The sequence below is a fragment of the Centruroides vittatus genome, unplaced genomic scaffold (assembly GCF_030686945.1).
Source record: "Centruroides vittatus isolate TY-2023 unplaced genomic scaffold, ASM3068694v2 contig_799, whole genome shotgun sequence".
Lineage (NCBI taxonomy): Eukaryota > Metazoa > Arthropoda > Arachnida > Scorpiones > Buthidae > Centruroides > Centruroides vittatus.
In genome coordinates this window covers 1,525,460-1,546,380 of record NW_027122516.1, presented here as the reverse complement: position 1 = coordinate 1,546,380, position 20,921 = coordinate 1,525,460, and the positions used below count along the sequence as shown (strand labels likewise).

At 30.0% G+C, this 20,921-nt stretch overlaps 1 protein-coding gene across 5 annotated transcripts in view; it reads left to right on the top strand.

Moving 5' to 3' along the window:
* Positions 1–8,167: 8,167 nt before the first annotated feature.
* LOC136981893 (catenin delta-2-like) overlaps positions 8,168–20,921 on the top strand; it is a 46,642-nt gene continuing 33,888 nt past the window's right edge. Inside the window, exons 1-3 of one of the 5 annotated variants that reach the window (XM_067278273.1) lie at positions 8,168–8,603; positions 20,351–20,392; positions 20,490–20,673. In XM_067278273.1, the coding sequence (XP_067134374.1) occupies positions 8,587–8,603; positions 20,351–20,392; positions 20,490–20,673 (243 nt within the window). In that variant the 5' untranslated portion in view covers positions 8,168–8,586. Of the gene's footprint in view, positions 8,604–8,661; positions 8,734–12,235; positions 12,459–20,350; positions 20,393–20,489; positions 20,674–20,921 lie in introns of those variants that run through there. The other 4 variants (XM_067278272.1, XM_067278270.1, XM_067278271.1 and 1 more) reach the window with 4 other exon arrangements.

Below are 20,921 nucleotides of genomic sequence, written 5' to 3'. Positions count from 1 at the left end.
CACATAGAATAATTTATGAACCATATAAAGTATTATAAATATATATAGCATGAGAAAATAAATATCATGCATAAGTAACAACAAACATATTAACTATCATCAAATAAAATATTAACAGCAAATAATAACACATATAATACCAACATATATAATATAGTAACCTGAATTTAAATAACAAAACTTAAAATAACACCTAAATGTAACAAGTTAACAACTTTTTGTACAAGTTAAGCTGTACAGTCCATCACTCTTCTGTAAAGATGGGTCGGCACAGGTAGAATTCTGTGGAAGGTTGTAAAGCAGAAAAGAACAGCCAGTGTGCAACTGCGCCGTCCAAATTGAGTCGTAGGTTCTGTGTTCACGTAGATCTGAACAGTTCTAAAGTTGCATAACTTAACAAAAATAAATTGCAAATTGTTTAGCATTCATTCGTACTTAATCTACAAATTCTTCGGGTCGATTGAATCCCGATTAATGGCCGGATAACCGAAGAGGTTAAAACTTTAGCCTGCCGCTCTAGGATCGAATCCCGACGGGTCGTCGAAAGACCCAGGAATTTTTCGGGGATGATCCGTTCGGATATGTCTGGCTCAGTCTCTCACTAACCGGCCTCCTTGTTGTGGGCCTGGTCGAATAGCTTATTAAACTAAAAAGGCCCTCTTAGTGCCCACAGGACAGAGTTAATATACTTACTCTGAAACTTAGAAAAAAAATAGCTTCATGCGGATATGCGTTCTATTGATTCAAACCATTTTTCCTGAGTGGGTAAAACCCACTGAACACTGGTAATTCGATCGTTGGTTCGCGCCTTGCTAACCAACGATCACGTGCAGTTTTCCGTGTTTTTTCACGTTTATGACATCTATATAGGGGCCAGTTTCCCATAGAAATTCCTCCAGGGAGTGAACCTGCTCGACAGATCGCCCGCGCGTTACATTGCCGTATACAAATAACAACGACAATCAAACCGTTTTCTTTTTAGACTGGGGATACACGAGCGTATTCGCTTGTGCCAGTAAATATAGGTGGCGTATGAGTCGACCAAAATGGCTGCCACAAAGGGTATAGCGTGCTTGACAACGTACGAGAGTTACTTGTGTGTTGTCTTTTTAATAACTTTTCTCTCTGTAGTCAAAACGTTTTATTCGCATTTGTATCCGACATTAATCCTAGTTGATTTCGTAGTTGTTTAAGTCACGATGATTGCACTTTGTGACATTTTAGAATATGTGGCTGATCGAAAAAGATGTCTTACAGAAGGAAAGGAAATACCAAAACCGATAACTTCACATCTATCCAGCTCTTTCTCAGCAAACAATTCACTTCAGTTTCACCACAGCTAATTTTGCTGAGCTTAAAATTCTTTTATACAAATGTTTTCACCCTATCTAGTATAGGCCATCATCAGGTTTAATATTATAAATGTTCCAAAATGGAACGTACCATTTTCGAATATTTTACAAATTTAAAATTCAAAAAAATAATTTAACTTTAAAATAAATTGAAAGAAGTGTGTATATTAAATAAATAAATAAACAAATAAAACATAGAAAACAAAGCTAAGTAGAAAGAAATGATTTAAGGGTTTTTAAGTGCCATTATTTTTTCTATTATACATTTTCACGCTGTTGGAAGCGCATTAGCATCCATAGCATTTAGGCAACGGTTTTTCATTTTACTTTTATAAATTTCCACCTTTTCCATCTCCAACGCAATGGATGGAGAGTGCATCGTTTAAATGACTTTAGCCTCTTCCCATTTTACAATTGCTCCTTCAGTCTGTGCCATAATTGCTAATAGTGTTGTGTCCTTTGTCAAAATTGTATGTATGTTCTCGCAGACGTACCGCCAGGTTTCTTCTAGTCACACCTATATAATCTTTTTCGATTCCTAACTGTTGATTTTCAAATGGAATTTTATATACCCCAGCTTTACCTTCCTTTTTTACGCTGTCTTTATCGTTCCGTAGCAAGCTACAGATATTAGATGCTTTTTAATAGATCATTTTCGATTTTTATAAGAAAAAGAGCATTTGATACAACGTTGACAAACGACACAACAACACAATTTTATCAATTATAGCACAGACTGAAGGAACGATTGTAAAATGGGAAGAGGCTAAAGTCATTTAAACGATGCACTCTCCATCCATTGCGTTGGAGATGGAAAAGGTGGAAATTTATAAAAGTAAAATGAAAAACCGTTGCCTAAATGCTATGGATGCTAATGCGCTTCCAACAGCGTGAAAATATATAATAGAAAAAATAATGACACTTAAAAACCCTTAAATCATTTCTTTCTACTTAGCTTTGTTTTCTATGTTTTATTTGTTTATTTATTTATTTAATATACACACTTCTTTCAATTTATTTTAAAGTTAAATTATTTTTTTGAATTTTAAATTTGTAAAATATTCGAAAATTTTGGAATTTTGTTCCATTTTGGAACGTTTATAATATTAAACCTGACGATGGCCTATATTAGATAGGGTAAACACTTTCTATTCTAACAAACTACTTTATACCCATAGCAGCCGCCATTATGTAGTTCGCGCTAATACCGCTAGGTGTCAGATCTATCGTTGGCACAAGCGAATAAAGTATGTCTGTTTCTACGAACGTTTTGTAGCCAGACGTTGCCTATAGTTATAATTGCACCAAACCGTTACATAACATACGAGTGTATAATGTTCAGTACGTTCGTATGACAAACGTACTGTACTTTTGCCGACGTTCTTAGACATTCCGTTAACACGTATCGACATAAAGAACGTTTTAACGGACGTACTTTATACGGTCGTGTGTCCCCAGCGTATTTTATACCCTTCGTGTGTTAATGGTAGTTTAAGTGATGCTATAAACAAGTTGATTTTTCTAAAGGAACATGATTTTAGTAAATCAACTGATTCATTATTTGAACTAAATCATGTATGTTTTACTCCGGAGACAGGGCATGGCATCACATGTCAGATGTTTCTGTCTTTCATGCCTAAATTTAATAATAAATCAAATAAATAAAATTTAATTTTTAATAATAATATCGGATAGTATTTTGAATATTTTATTACTTTATATAATTCACAATAAATATTTTATGTTTTTAGTTTGTTAAGGAATAAAATGGCGTTTCTTTAGATATATTAGCGAGGTTGAGGCCGAAGTTATAAACGCGAAAACGTGTACGTCGGACGTTCGGCGCCGCTTTCCTGTAAGCCTAGAAGTTTGACAATGGTGTTTGGGAAGTCAGTGGAATCATGCTCGACATTCCAAACGCCATTGCCAAACTTCTAGGCTTACAGGAAAGCGGCGCCGAACGTCCGACGTACACGTTTTCGCGTTTAAAACTTCGCCCTCAACCTCGTTATTTTGTATTTAGTAACGGAAATAATCAGTTTGAGAGAAGGAATATATTTCAAATTTTTAAAAGCGGAGCGTTAAAATTGATGTAATTTACAATAATCAATTTTTTTATGATATAATAATGTAAAAAAGTTCCAAGATTCCATTATTTTTTAAGAAATAAAATGCCAGAAGTTCTTTCCTTCTAAATTGTACTTTTTGTTTGCAATTAGAGAGACTTTATAAACACTTATGCACAATTTATGTACACATTATCTAGGCTTAATAATAGAAAAAATACAATTTTCAAATCTTCGTTTCCTTGTATTTTTTTTATCTTTCCGAGTAATTTTAATATGCAATTTACTAATTTTACTAGTTTTCACATTATAAAAAAATAATTAGTGTGGCATTGTATGACCCATGGACATCCGCAGAAAATTTTTCAGGGAGCATAGCTTGAAAACAAATAATTACATCAAATTTTTATTTAATTGTTTACTTTTTTTGGGTTTTTCACGCTTATAGAATGCAGTATTGATCAACACAGGGTATTAGGTTGCATATCTCAATTACTTTTACGATTATAATGTGTGGAATTTTTTACTCGAGGGGGACAACTCCCCCTTTTGCCCCATCCGCAGATCCCATTGGCATTGCTTTTCCCCATTAAATAACTTTTTTACATATGTCTAGAAATAAATTTTTAGCATCAAAAGCAATAAATTTTGAGAATATATGTAATTAAAGGTAATAATTTTTAAGTAAATGTCTGGAATTATTAGAACGAACAATAAAGCCCTCAGAAAATCTATAAATATTATATTAAAAAAGTTAATTTAAATTGAATATATATTTGAAAATTATTTAAATTATACAACAATTTTCTTACTTTACTGATTACATTTTTTAAAGAATTAATCTTATCCAAAAAACTTGGAACATTGAGGAACTTTGGTTACGCTCAATGATTAAAGAGTATTGTTTTAGTTGCTCTGCTTTTTTCCTAGTGGCAATTTTCTGTAAAAAAAAATTGATAATGGATATCTATTTACTACAGTTTTCGTGTAATTTTAAATCATTTCTATAAAATAGCCTTATGTTTTGTTTCTAAATCGTATTTGCAATACGAAATGTAAGTGGCATGTGAATAAGAATTTCTCCGAGGATTTTGAACTTCCTTGAAAAATTATAGTTTAAATGTCACTCAGAAATATATGAAGCCAAAATAGGTATGCAATACAATCAAATTTAATCAATATTTTAAAATATTTTTGTTCATATTCGATTTTTAAAACGATTTTTGTACGTTTCTTCTTTAATAAAAGAAAAGTTGTACGTAATTTTTAATATTTTATATTAATACTAACATTGTAAGTTTTTAAATGTTTAATGGTTGTTTGAATGGTATTATAAATAATAAAACCACGCTCATTAGTATGAGTCACAGGGCTAATTGTAGGAAGGTAAATGATACGTTAATTAGAAAGTTCGGAATATATGGAACTTTTATATCTTTCATGAATTATATATTTTGTAATTCGTGAATTCATCAAAACAGTGGCCATTTAGACAGTATTAGCAAGCCTTGTGACAGACAAGCCTTATTCGAAAAATCTGGACATCATGACTATTATCAGGAAATTGTTTTAGGGTCGATTTACACACAACAGTGACGTGCCGGCACAGTGACCGTTTGGTGCATAAACATCGATAAATATCACACATAGCCAATCAGAGTTTCATCTACGACACGTGATTTGTATTCTGTCAATCATACAAGTGTCATACATGAAATTCTGATTGGCTATGTGTGATATTTATCGATGCACTGTACCGGCACGTCACTGTTGTGTGTAAATCGACCCTTAAAGTTGAAGAATCTTTCTATAGTTCTATTATTATTACCATATTGCAGGTCAGTGGCGCATTATAGCTTCATTAGGCCCAGGCGAATTTGAATTAGGAGGTACTGTACATTGTTGACTTCAGACGTTTTTCTTAGAAGAGACTATTTTCTTATGAAAGATTAGTTTGATGGGCAAAAGGGTAATTGCCTGGGGCTCCCATCAACAGAGGACCCCAGGCAATTGCCCTTTTGCCTATAGAATAACGCGCCACTACCACATGCAATTTCAAATTAGATGCACTCTACTTCCTAGTTTATAATATTTAATTAAAGCAATAAAACAATTAATAGTGCTTTTTTATTTATTAAAATAAACTTTAATTTGATGGAAGATTATGTAACTATCTTATCTAATGATCAATATTTTTTGATATAGATAAATGATACATCAGGATCTAATGAATGGCATGCGATAAAAGTTATAAAAGAATGGTCTCCAGTCATTGTTCTGAGGGGTAAGAAAAATACAGAACAGTAATCAGTGCTGCCATCTAGGCCAATTCTTCTACGACTTTCGTTTGATCCAGTTAATTCTCCTTGTCCTTAAAACATTATATTATAATTCTACTCCTTCTAATCATTAGATCACTCTAACATCGTACACTTTGACCTCGTAATATTTGATATCTTCACAGTTAATTAAATACGTTAATATTTCCCAATTTGCAAGTCGCGATATTTGGAATCGCCAATCTTCCCATGGACTAGAAAATAGTTTTGATATTTAAAATAAATATTCAGTCTAATAAACTAAATAGTGTAAAATAGCACGAGTTTTTTTGTTTATTTTGTAACTCGATGGCGAAATTTAACGTTCTTGATGATGATGGAGAGGCAGTGGGTAGGAACAAGCAAAGCTTATGGGTCACAGACAAATAGGAGTCCTCAGCATAGACCAGATATACATTTTTTAATTTATAAGATATATATAACTTTATTCCAATAAAATGTAAATATAATTATTGAGACAAAGTTCACTTATTGCAATTTACAACGGTAAGGAAGCCTACCAACAAAAATTTGTCCAGCGGGCATAAACACACAACTGTTTAAGTAATTCTTATTTTTTATAATAATTCAATTTAGCCTTTTCTCTAACTATATTATAATTAACCTAATAAAAAACAATAGGGGATCCGTGATCATTTGTTTTCTTTATATAATTTTATCATAATTTCTAATCTCCCTAAAAACAGCTATGTCGCTATGCAGAAAATCAGGCCCTCTTAACAAGTTTGAGCGCCCTAGGCTAAAATATTTGGTCCCTTAATCACATTGTATTCAGCAATAATTAAATATCTCTCATTGCCTACAAAATACTAATAATATTTTTGTTTAATTTCGATGACATTTCTAATTAAATAGAGATTTTTGCATCTATAATTGAAAAAATTCTTCAAGATACTCGATTGTTAAGCGCCCATTGGATCAATGGCGTCCTTTGGCTATAGTTCATTTAGCCCAATGGATAAAGAAGGCCTGCAGAATATAGTAATATTGAAATACGTGAGATTAGAAGTGTTCCTTAAACTATCTTTGAATAGTAAATAAACGTGGCATTTTTAAATATTCACAATGAAATCTTACACTTAAGTACAAAGTACTATTAAGTGATCGTGTTACGATTAAGAATCGATTTACAATGTTTTAATTAACGGTACTACACACATAAACAATGAAAAATTTAAATTAAAGTCATTAACCTTGAAAAATTGTTTATATTAGCATAAATTTACAAAGCCTTTGTTTTTTTTTTTAACGAAGTTAACTACGGGTATATTTACCTTCCGTAAAAGTGTATCATGTAAATACAGTATTATGTAAATAAAAAAGTCCAAAGTGTAGTTTCGATGATTACATTAGCATATATGGAAACGGAAGAGTTTAGTTATGATTCTTCACTGTGTAATCTGGTTTCAATTCACAATATAACTTTCTATACAGAGTTTTATTTAAAGGCTGATCCGCATCCGTTCTACTTCAGACCGTTATGTCTTTTGTCATGCATTGATGGCATATAGGACATCAGATGGAAACGTCGGAAATAACGGATGTTACCTTTCTACAATCAGATTTCGTTTAAAAAAATATAAGCAATAAGTCTCTCCAGATAGTTCATGATATTAAATTTATTTAAATATTGTTATTTAGATTTTATCTTTTAAATTCTAGAACGCTGTATACGTATTTCCTGTTCGTAAATTACAGTTTAATGCGTTCGAACCCATATTTAGAACTGATTTCTTGACTTATCAGCACGCTTTTATTTCTATTAATTTATAGACTTGGTGCAAATGAAAAGTAATTTGTGATATTTCTGAAGAAAAATACAATAGAATTCACTCGGAACCGTTTTTTTTTTCTTTTATCGAGTAGCTTATTCCTATCGGAGTTTATTCTCTCGTAGATTAGACTGCAATGGCTAATCTTCAGGAATAAATTGGTAAAATTCTTATGAAAATTTAATTTAAATAAATAGAATACGAGAAATTTATGTATTTCCAAGAATTATATCGAATAATTTTAAAAAATCCCGTATAATAATAATAATAATAATAATGCAATGTAAATCCTATAAAAATCGCGTTATTATTAGAATAATAACCCATCAAATTCAAAGCATTATAGAGAATAAAATCTGTAATTTTCCTAAAAATTTATTTCTGATCGTTTTAATAATATAATCGGAAGTAAAGATTAAAATCTCAGCAATTCCAGATAAAAAAGAAAAAAGTAGGCGCGATAAGGCATTAGACTCCAATAAAATCCAAATGGTGCATAGATTACACGTAACCACACCAAAAAAAATTCGAAACGACCTAACAAAAAAAACACGCTTATTAAGCTAAACACATAAAAATTCGTACTGGATTTAGAATTTCCTACAAAAATCTCCATTTTAATTAGTAAACGGCAAACCTCAATTAAGGATCTTTCTTGTGTTTTTTTTTCTTTCTTTTGTTTTTTGATCTGAGTCATCGCCCTCCACTCGAGTTATTTGTTACTCTGAGCGTTACGTAGTTAGATAAGTAAACAACGTCGACAATAACGTAACAATCTTGACACGTCGGACGTCATTTTTCATTCCGGTTCTTTCACCGATCATCCGAATCGCCATTTCGAACCGATTGCCGTTATTGTGCGCCATTATGAGAGGAAACGAATGTTTCCATTACTTTATCTTTGGCTCCTTCCGATCGATGTAGAGTTTGTTAATAGAGAATTTATTTATATTCGCGAGTCGGGGAAACGGTTCTTCCCCGAAGCGTCGTAACAACTTTTTGACATCCGTCAACGTCACACAGTAGTAGCAGACACCTGAAAAGCAGTCACCACAATATGGCCGACTCTCATATGTAAGTAACCACTTCTCACGTTTTTTTTTCGTTTTTTACGTGTCGTCTTGTGTGTTAATAACGTAATTTTACCGTCGCTCTTGCCTCCTATGCAAATTTATAACGGAAAATCACAATTTATAAGCTTTAGGTAGGTGTTAAGTGACTTATTTTTAAAACGTTAACGTGGTCTTTTCAAGGCATTTGTATAATTTTCTGTGTTTTCTAGTATTAAAAAAATATAATAATAAAGTTTATTTTAGTGTAAGGAGCGACTTTGGCCTTTTTTTTTTAATTTAAGAAGAAATTGATACTTTAATTGGTCTTATAGCATTTCATTTTGAAATATTTTGCTGTTAAAAACATATTTTTAAGTTGAATTTTTTAACCTGAATATCACAATCCAGTTTCTAGTTCTTATCTTGAATTCCTTGTAGATTATTTCTCTGACAAACATTCTGTAAGAATTTTTACTTAATTTTTGGTATAAAGATATTACGGAGCAATTGCGGCTCCGAATGGGACCCTGTCGGAGCCGTAGATTGTGCCCGCATGAGTAAAAAAGTCAAAGGAACTGTCCTCTACGTGTGATTCTTTAAGGAGACATATCCCCGAAATCATTCTGTTTGAATCTTTGCAGACTTTCAAAAATGGGGTAAAATTTTTAAAGTGGAAAAATACGGAGTTATTTCTCAAATGCTAGTTAGAGACTCTTTATTCGGAGCTGTAATTGTACCGATACTACCTACTTTTATACTAAATTATAAGTCTTGCAGTTTTATCAAGTAATCTACATTTATTGTATAAATATTTTATACTAGGTTGATTGGAAATCTGCCGATTTGTAATTATGCATATATTTTATACGATTAAGCTAAATTTTCTGAATTACGCAGTGTCGTTCGAAGCCGGAACTTAACAATAATTAATTTTGCACCTTCCTTACACCTTTTTAATAAAGTATTGCCGGAAGACGTAAGAAAGGTGTGAAATTAATTATTTTCCGAATTATTTGATAAATTTAATGTATTAATATATCAATTTTTCTGTGAAATATTTGGTTGTTCTTTCTGATCACTTAGTTAGAAATTAGAAATTCTTCCTTTAATTTTTGTAATAATATTGCTTTTATTAAGATAAATTAAATCTTTGTGTTAGCTAGAAAAAAAATCATTTTCTTGTTTTTTATCAGCAGAATATCATATTATATTTGATTATGAAATATGGTAGTTGATAACAACATTTTTTCATATTTTTCTTTCTTGGAGATGATAAAATTTATCTCCAAAATATTTTTCAAATAGCGTAGACCAATTGAATATATAGACTATAGAAATTTAAAAATTAATCCTAATTATATAAAGTTTTATTAAAATAATTGTATAATATTTGTCTTTATATAAAATTTAATAAGTCTACAGATTTATAATTATGTTATTAATTTTATTGATTATTTTACATATTGTTTTAATTTACTTCCATTAACAATATCTGTCAGGTTTTTAACTATGTCATTTTTCTAATAGTTAATCTAAACAAAAACTGAATATTCTCATTTAAATTATGGTATCTAGTTTCAATAACACATGTCTCTTGTGTTAATCATAGGAAACTTTTTTACAATAATGTTCATTAAACTGAAGTGAAAGAAGAAACCTTGTGACATGGAAATGTTTTTCTTATCAGTCTAGTCAATGCTTTTTGTATTTGTTTTTTTCTAGACATTCTTTAGGATTATTTTGCTTCATACCAAGTTCCTACATAAGATCTTATCTTATGTTTTTCTTAAAAACTTTATAAGATTTAATATTAGTATTTTTAGTGTAGTATAAAAATAACATAGAATGCTTAGTGCAAATTTGATTGTTATAAATCTGAAGTATTTATATATTAAGTATATAATGATTCATTGTTTGACATTCTGACAATTAATTATTGGAGATTAGTTGATCTAAATCTTTTGAGTTATCTCTGATGACTATTTTATTCTATACTAAAATACAGTGTTTTCTATTAATGGGCAGGAATTCGGTATGATAGGCCTTTATCCGACTTTGTCAAGTGAATACTTAGTTTCAAAATATCCGTGAGCTATCCAAATAAGTTTTTTGAGTAGTGTTTTATAGTATTCTGTGTCTTAAGCTTATCATTTATTTCAATATTTAGAAAAATGGTATGTAACAGTACATTTTTACTCTTAAGTTTGAAAAAAATGTTGTCATTGTTTATTAATTTTTATATTTCATGGATAATTGCATGTTTGGAAGTAATTTATATATCTTAATAATACAGATTATTATTGAAATCCACTGTTCTGTATATTTCCTTGTTGTAGCATATAATTGAGATTTACAAGTTAATAATAAAAATACAATACATATTTTTTTATATATGCATTTATGTATATAACATATGCAAAATTCATATAGGAAAATGAATATATGGCTTATATTTTTCAAATCTTTGAATATATAAGCAAAAAACCTTCTCAATTCGGCATTTAATTTTAAAAACGAAAGTTTTTTGGCTAATTTAACTGTCTAGTATGTCCAGTTTGGTATTCCTTTTGTGTTTTGAATATATTTGTAAAATGAGAATCAATGAAAATATAAATTTTATTTCTTTATTCACTTAAATTTTATAATAAAATAAAACAAAAAACATTAAAAAATTTACCATTATCTTACTAAGAATCATCCCTGAAAATTCATAATTATGACAAAAATTTGAAAAGATAGGACAGCAGAGTTCAAATGCAAACACAGGTGTGTGTATTTCATAATAATAAAATTCACAAAGTTAAATTGTTTAATTGAGATAAAATTCTTGAATTTTATCTCTAATCTCTATACTTTGACTTAAAAGAAATGAATGACATCTTACATTAATAATAACAAATACAAAGGAAACACAATCAGAAAAGTTTACAGAGAAAATATTGTACATCACAATATTGGCAGAATAAAATACATTCGATAAGATAATATATGCATTGTTAATTTCCGAAATTTCATATGATATTCTTGAGTTTTGATCATTTGATTTCTACATTAATGGAGATTTTGTTATGGATCATGTTTGATTCTTTTCTATTTTTCAAATTAATTTGATATTTAAAACTTCTCTGTAATCACGTATTTCAGAAAAATATATGTAAATGCATTTCTTGTAATAAAATGTTCATATTTTTCTAATTATTCTGTGCATGAATGTTTCCTGTGATAAGTCAAAGTTACATTAAATAAATATACTGCATTTATTAAAGAAAAAAGAATAGATTCTTTTCATACATTTATTTTAAAATATTTGCTTATAATTTATTCTATATATTATTTTGTGTAATCAATTTTATAATTATAGAATTAATATATAATTGTTTAAAATGATTTGAATAATTATGTATATATATATATATCCTCTATATATAGTAGCATGTACATTGTGAATGATAGCTGTTAACTTTAGTAAAATAAGACAGTATTTTATTGATTATAATGGTGTTTTATAGGTGTTATTTCAGATGTTTTATGTGATTATAGTAAAAATTTTCCTTTTTTTTTTTTTTGTTAATTTACAATTATATATAATAAAGTCAGTTTATTTAATATTATTTATTATTATTCCCATTAATATTAGTATTATGTTAATGTATATTTACCAAGTAGAGAAAAACCTAATCCTACATCCTGCTTTCAATTTTTATTTTCTTAAATGCACATGCTTTGTTAATTGCTAACCGAGCACTCTCAAATCCTACCCTATGCTTTGGTTTAACCCTATGCTGCTGCCTTTTCTCCCCAGTTTGATTAACCGAAAGACCGAATCTACGGTGGAACAGCAACTGTTGCGTACTGTGACAGTACAGAAAATACAGAGGTTGGTATCCAAGCATGATTGCATGTGTTTGCATGGAATTAAGCACTTAAGAATTTCACTTCTTAAAACTAACTGAATTATTTCACAGAGAGAATTTTTTTTTATTTGGATGATGCAATTTTTGACAGGGAAATTCATTCCTGAGGAATCTAGAACAAACATTATATCTAACAGTGGTAACAATTAACTCTATATAAATGTATTTGTAAATAAACTGTATATGAAAGATAATATGTAGTGAAATTTAATAGGTTGTTTAAAAATCTGAAAATCTAAAATAGTTTTACTAATAGTCATATACATTGTTATTATATATATACATCGAACCTGTAATTTTTATTTAATTTGTTCAAAACAAGTTCATGCAATGAAACAAAATTGAAATACATTTACATTATTTTAGGAATTTATTTTAAATTTGCATAAAATATAATTGATATATAATTTTTCTAGAATTTATAGAAATTGAAGATATTTGAATCCAATATAATTTGCAATGTTAAAATTATTTAAAAAAAAATGTGATAAGTTTTAACTGTACCAATAGTTTCAGTTCATAACAGATAAGAACTGAAATTGGTTTGAGTGTAAAGCTTTAGTAATTACTAAAAGTTAAATATTTTACTAAATACGGTTATTACAATATGTTGCAATAAATTCCATGTTGCATATTAACATAAAATAGTAAACAAACAGAATGATTAATACATTATCTAAAATTACAGAGTACCTGTTTTAATTACTAAGATAAATATGATAATTGTCTCATAAAATGACAAATGTCAAGTTGATAGTTGACAGCATTTATTGTAATGAGTGTTTATATAAACCAGCAATTCCCAAAGTGGGTGCTACCATGCAGATGGTAGAAGATTCAACAGGGTGTGGGAAGGCAAGGGGTGGTAGGGGGTGTTGAAGACAAGGGGAACAAAATTTATTTTAAAACATATGTACAATAATACATCGGTTTTCGTTGACTTCGGTTATGATTGGTTTTGGTTTTTGTCGATTTTTTTTCGTGAAAAATTTGTCTCGGTTTTCATTGATTGCCTCGGATTTCGTCAGTGTGCCCAAGTGACCTCGCTGCTAATTTTGCGAAAACAAAGGGCGACCCACGCATTTTCCTGCTCAGTGTGGCGTTATTTCACATTCTGTGAGCATTACCCTGCGACAGCCCACCATTGGCCAACGTTTTCGTTCCCTCAACACTGGGAGTTCGGTCGTGGGTTTGCGCTTTGCCAGGTCAGAGTTTTCCGGGTTCTCTCCACATCTGAATAGGGGCCAGTTTCCCTTAATGGACCTCCCGGAAGGCACATTATTCCCCGCGATATGACCATCATAAACGCATATGACAATTACATGACAATTACGTCACACTTTACCATGGGGTGATATAGGCTAGAAGCTCATGTCCAACTAACTTCTACAAGACAAGACATTACCCCACGTGTCTAGCCAAACAATTCCATTGCTTCCCTTCAGATTTGTTTTTTTATATTAATTTCTTATTGCTTTTATTATTTAATGATATATTAATTCTCTATAAAATGTGTTTTTGGTATGTATTTTGGAGTGTCTAGAACAAATTAATTGGATTTACATTGATTCGTATGGAAATAATTGCCTCGGTTTTCATCGGTTTTTGGATTTCGTTGATTGTTTTTGGACGAATTATCGACGAAAACCGAGGTATCACTGTATGTACACACACACACACACACACACACACACACACACACACACACACACACACACACACACAAAAATGGGGCAATAGTCTGAAAAGCTTGAGAAACACTGATATAAACAGTGAATATGATGATTTTGTTCTTTTTTTTAATTCAACATTATTTAAAACTTCAATAATTATTTTATTACTGTATCATATAATTTGTAAATCAGATTGATTAATTGTTAAAATTAATATTAACAGGTAATAAAAAACACACTAAATGTACCTAAAACTAGTAAAACTATTTAATAATACGAATATTTTCATCCCTTATCCACAAACATCATCAGGTTTATAAATGTGTTCAATTGCTTAAACTCGTTCTCTTCGGTTTTTGTTAACATACATGTGATGGTGTTCATGGATAACATTTGTATTAATAGTTTTACTGGTTTTTGGTATATTTGGTGTTTTTTCATTATGTACAATCAGGTTTTGGAAGAAGTGAGTGTTAACAGTTAATAATTTTGAATTTTGTTAACCTTCTATTATTAACTTCACAATTATATTTGAATACATTTATTTACATTAAGAAAATTGACAAATTTAGTAATTTAAGTCGCAATATTCAAAATTCTGTCTTTAATGCTAGAAAACAATTTTATTTTTATATACGATGAATGTATTGTTAAAACTCAAAGGAAAGATTTTGTAAGGATAAATTAGATCCAAAATAGTTATTTTCTTTTACGTGATATTTTGTCGAGCTTATTATCAATTAATTATACATAAAGTGCAAAATTAAAGATTTAAATCAAAACATTTGTCTTATTTTCTATTATTGTATTTAATTTTTTTGGAAGATATGCCAATATACAGTTAGAATGATTGATATTACAATTCTGATTCTAAAAATAATATATAAATTAAATGATAATCAATAAAATATCCAAAATAATTTTAACCAAAGTATTAAAAAATTGTCCACTTTTAGTTTAAAAAATTTAATTTTTAATTAGAATTGTTTATATTGGATTTCATAAAAAGTACCTGAAATCATAATTACTACCATTTTAATATTTTTCCGTTTACTGGTATTTGAAATTGGCTTTTAATACATGCTAAACATTTTAGAATTAATATATTCAATCTTCAGAATGTTTATGATAGCCTAAATAGAAATAGAGTAAATGCTTGGTAATTCATCATTGATAGGGGACTGTTGTCAACATTATGATAATTAAACGACTTGATTGATTAACAAAATTTGAAAATGTCAGATAATTTTCACTTTATAGGCATAGTTTTTTTCTTCAAATGACAACTTTTTCAAATAGTTAAATGCATTAGTAACATAAGAAAACATTTTTATAAGGCATTTTAGATTTTAAAATAAAATTTAAAAATTCATCTAAATGTTTCATACAATATGACTGTGAAATTCTTTTTATGATAAAGGGCTGTCCATAAATTACTTCTGCGTTTTTCTTAAAATTTTTACTCTCTCTCTCCCTCCTGTCTCAGTTTGACCAAGTTTCTGTAACTTCCTCCCCTCTTTGGATGTCCAACAAACCTCAACCCCCTCAAAACCTTTATCACTTTATGAATGATAGATACCATAAGTAGAAATGAAACATACAAGAAATTTTGAAATAAATACAGTAGAACCCCTTATAACACAGTAAATACGTTCCATGTTATATGAATCTGTGATTTACAAATACATGAGCTGTTCACAGCCCAAAGCAATTAACTTACTTGTTATATTTAAAATAACTTTATTTAGTAATCAGGCTTAAGGCACTACATGACAACAATTTTTATGGCCATTGAATAATAAATGTTTTTTATCACAAGAAAACTTTCCCGCCTAAACTGTCCATATATATGCATGCCGCTGGACAGCGGTCATCCAATCAGCGTCCTCGCTATGCTGGTAGCTCTCAAGTAGGTCTGCTGCTTGTCCACTATTGGTCCAGATTTGACCAGTCCTGTCGAGACACAAGTTGGCCATGAAAATCTGTCTCATTCTTTTACCATGTTATACGAGCCTCTTTTAGCATGTTATACAAACACGATCACAATTTTTTCACCATGTTATATGAATCCATCTTATATGAATCCATCTTATATGAACCCGTGTTATAGAGGGGAATCTACTGTATAATAAAATACGTAAACTGTATAAAATTCAGTGTAATAAACAGACATTCATCGAAGCTCAACCTCTCCCATCTCCCTTGTCTGTCTTTGTCCAACTTGCTTTAATTGCATTACATTATTTATTGTTTGTGAAACTTTAAATGTAGTGCTTGATTTTTGTACCAAAACACAAAAACAAACTAGTTTTTGAAATATCCTAAATTTTGTTTATTCAAAAAGGACCCCTCTGATTCCATCAAGTTGGAATAATTGAATTTACACTGTAATTGAAGAAGCAAAAGTCATATAGTTGTCATTCTCTGTTGAATTTTATAACTTAAACTATTGTTTAAAAAGGGGTAAAGGATCCTTCATCAATTTTTATTAAAATTTTGTGGATTCTTCTATACTTTATAGAGTGGTAATGTCAGGATTGACCCCTATTGACTTAGAAATGATTGGATGTTGACAAAATGATTAGGGTAGGTAAGATTCCCGCAGTTTGACCTTGATTAATGATATCAAAAAATTCAGCATCGACGAAAATACCTTCCCGACTTACGATTACCACCCCTCCCATCAGCTTGCCCCTGACGTTTACTCCGAAGATCCAGGTGATCGTCCCATGTTTAGTATTTACACTGATGATTCCAAGATGGGTGACAATGTGGGTGCCGCTTTTGTAGTTCACTCCGACTTAGGCTGTGAGCTTCACAACGCTTGATTCTGTCTAGGTACACACTGCTCAATAGCACAGGCGGAAACTTTAGCTATTTGTATGAGCTTAATTCACATTAGGCGTAGGAAGGACAAAAGACACTACTTACACTATCGCATTTATTCTGACAGTAGGGTAGCTTTATACAGGATTGCAAAGTCTGATAGCCACTTAAAACTTATCCATCTCATACACCACATTCTCAGACACTTAGACAACAACATTAGAATAGATTTCCAATGGGTCCCGGATCATGCGGGGGTTCTCGGCAACGAGACCGCCGACCGTCTTGCCAAACAAGCTGCAAAGTCTTCAGTCACCAGTACTTTCAGTTAAATTCCTACCTCGTACATCAACAATCATGTCAAGAAGCAAATTTTCATTCTCTGGCCAGACAGCTGGGACCATGACACCACTGGTAGACTCACTTACACTTTCATCCCCAAGATTGACACTGACACTACTGCAATTCTTTGTCACTTTTACCCTAGTTACACACTCACTCAGCTACTTACAGGACACAGCAACTTTAAGCAATACTTGCATAGATTTAACCTTGTGGACAATCCACAATGTGATTGTGGTATTCAGGAGGACCGAATACCACTTCACTTAGTTTTTCGCTGCAATAGCTACAATCGCATTAGGGATAGTTTAATGAGAGCTGCTATTCTTGAAGGGTACAACTGGCCTTGCAACCCACACCAACTCGTTCATATGCATATGATGTTCCATCATCTACTCGCATTCATATCCCTTAGTGGGGCTCTTGAGAGCACTTACTCTGGGGGCAAGGATGGCAATTAGCTTTTTCCTGCTTTGTTTCATCTGTCAGTATATAGCTGCCTTTGAACTTTGTATTTTAATTCTTATTTTCCATTTTTTTCAGTCTAAATTTAATTAGTTTAAGTTAGTCCTAGTTGTAAGTTAGATTAAGGACTCTTAGCTTGGTTTCCAATTAGGATATGATAGGTTAGGTAAAATTAGGTTAGAGTTTATTAGCTTTAGTCCTCTGGTTAGGTTTGTCCTAGGTTATGGTAGGTTAGTTTATTTAGTGAGTAAGTTAATGTTTAAAAAAAATAAATACATAAAAAAGTCTCATCTAGTAATTGTGTTCATTTGCTTTTGCGCTGTATGTCTAGCTGTTAAGTAGTAGTAAGATTCGCAATCGCATTCAGTTTTATTAGTATTAAGTAGATATAAGTCTTCCTACTAACAGCCACTTGGCACTAACTTCTACACTTAGCTATTAGTGGTGGCGCTCAATTATTGGTGTTTGCTACACTCAGGTTTTCTTTTAGACCCTTTGGGGGACTACGGCCTTGCAGCCTAAAAACTGCATGCCAACATCAAACATAGAGGGTACTGTAGTCTTATGTATGCCGTTCAGAGGGATCCTACCTTTCTCTACTGTCTATCTCCTCTTCCTCATTCTTCCACTCCCCTTTCCCTTACCCTCTTTTCTGCCGGTTAAACACTTCACGGATTGCCAATGTTTTTCTTGTATGTATGTATGTATGTATGTATACTTTATAGAGGGATGCTGATGCTTGTAAGTAGTAGTTTTTCATTTCCATAAATTTTTTTCTCTTCTGTTATTTCCAAAAATTGTAATTATTAATGAATATATTAAATTTATACAGTAAGATCATGATTTTATTCAGAAGCATTTACATAAAAAGATTTGCATAAATTAAAACTGATTGTTCTATAGAAATATATCGAATTAAGATTTGTATTGATACATTCCACAAGCATCCAAATTAACACCAATATGACAATTTTTCAGCTTATTATTTTATGTAGATAAAATTAAATTAAATCTGCAACAAGAAATTTTTTCACTGCATTCTTTATTTCCTGAGTAAACAGTGAATTTTGAAAGTTTTTAAAATAATATTTTTTGTTATATTACGTATATTACAACACATTATTAAAATTTTGAATATAACAGATAAAATATTTTACACATTAGTATATCTTTATTATTATTGCACTATAGTTATTCTAAATTTAAATGAACAATAAATGGAATTTTAGTGACATTGGTAAAAATTTGTTTACATTCCGAAATGATTTTGATGTGAATTGCATTTCCTGTGTTTCATTTAAATAAATCAAATTAATGAATGACCTTTTGCAGGAAAAAGAATGCATGTTTTATTTTCTTTATCAAAAATATTACAAATCTATTGGATAATATTTTTTTGTTTTTCAACTTTATAAAAGTTTTATTATTAAGGATATAGTCTAATAGAATACAAACTTATTGAAGCGAAAAATAAAAAAATAATTGTTAATATTATGTTTTAATAGCAACATTGATGTTAAAATTCCATTATGAATAATAGCATATTCTTAAGAGGTGATGAAGACTACACACCGAGACTTCTTTAGCCTTTTGTATAATTTTCTTTTATAAATATTTTTACTTCAAAGATTTCATGAGCGTCAAAAAATATGCAAATTATGTCTGTTGCTTACTCAATTTAAAAAATGCATAATGCTTAAAATGCAAAATGTGTATTTTATTAAAAACAAGTTTATTTTTTGAATGGTTTGAATGTACAAGTACTTCTAACCTGAAGATAGATAGATAGCTATTGAGAAGATTTGGAAATGTTTAATAAATTTATTCTTATTTTTTTCCCCATAGAGAAATTTAATGTAAATTGCTTGCTTTTAGGATTACTTTATAATCATTCTATGTTTATTAATTAATAGATCAGTTAATTATTTAATACTGTAGAAGCATTGCATTAATTTGGGAAATTTTGGTACAGTTAAAATATTTATCAGATATTTTTTTGTAATTTGTCTTTATTATTAATTTGCTGGAATCTAGTTTTTTTCATAAAATTTCCCGATTTAGTTATGAATTACATCTTTAATATTTTTATAAATCAAAATGTTCAAAAAATTTATCACATGTAGTTAAAAACTTACGAAACAACATCAGGAAAAATTAATTATTTGTTGTGATTTCCTTATGGCTGAATCTCCCTAAATTTTTAAACTGATTTAAATTGCAATTTTTAATATATGTATACATTTAATTTTACGCGATTCTCTTCATTTTTATTTAATTCGCAAAGTTATTTTCTCAATTCACAGTTTACCTTTTCTTTTCTTTAAGACATACATATTAAACTCTTCCGATAAAGTATATCTTACGTTTAAACTTATTAACTTTGGGAACACAAAGCACTCTTTGAAGATCTCGTAGTCACCATCTGTCACTTTTTTATCATTTGTTTGTCTGCTTCTACAAAAATTCAAGATAAAAATTTCACTCAGATTATGAATTTAAAGATATTATTATATATTCCAGTTGCACTAAACAATCTTATTATGTTTTAGGAATTATTATCCTGACAGAAATACAAATATGAAACATTACATGTAAGTAGAAATTTTATAAAAACTATATTTGCATGAAATAGGAAAAAGTTCCAATGGAAATACATTTTATACTTAAAAATCTCATAAATCTATGTAGTCCATATCCCGATGGTGTTTATACTCAGGAAGAACTTCCAGAAGTAGAAGAGTCATACAGTATGACTTATCGAACGTCCACTTCAACCAATGGTCATGGAGATAATGAATCTCCAGATTGTCAGAATGTAGGAAAAAATGCACATTTGATCAGTCGTACCACATCTCAAACAAAGACACAACAAGTAAATATTCTGTTTTATCATAAGACATAAAATTTGCCATTATGCCTTTTGGTATACATTGGTTTTTCTTTTTTATTGGGTCAATCTACTTTTTCTGTATTATATTGTTTACTAATTATGCTGTCCTAATTAAGTTAATAATATTTCATTTACAAATATCTCCTGTATTTCCGATAATTATTTGAAAAATAAACTTTTTATAATTTATTATTAACTGAATACTAACATTGTTTTTACAATTTTATATT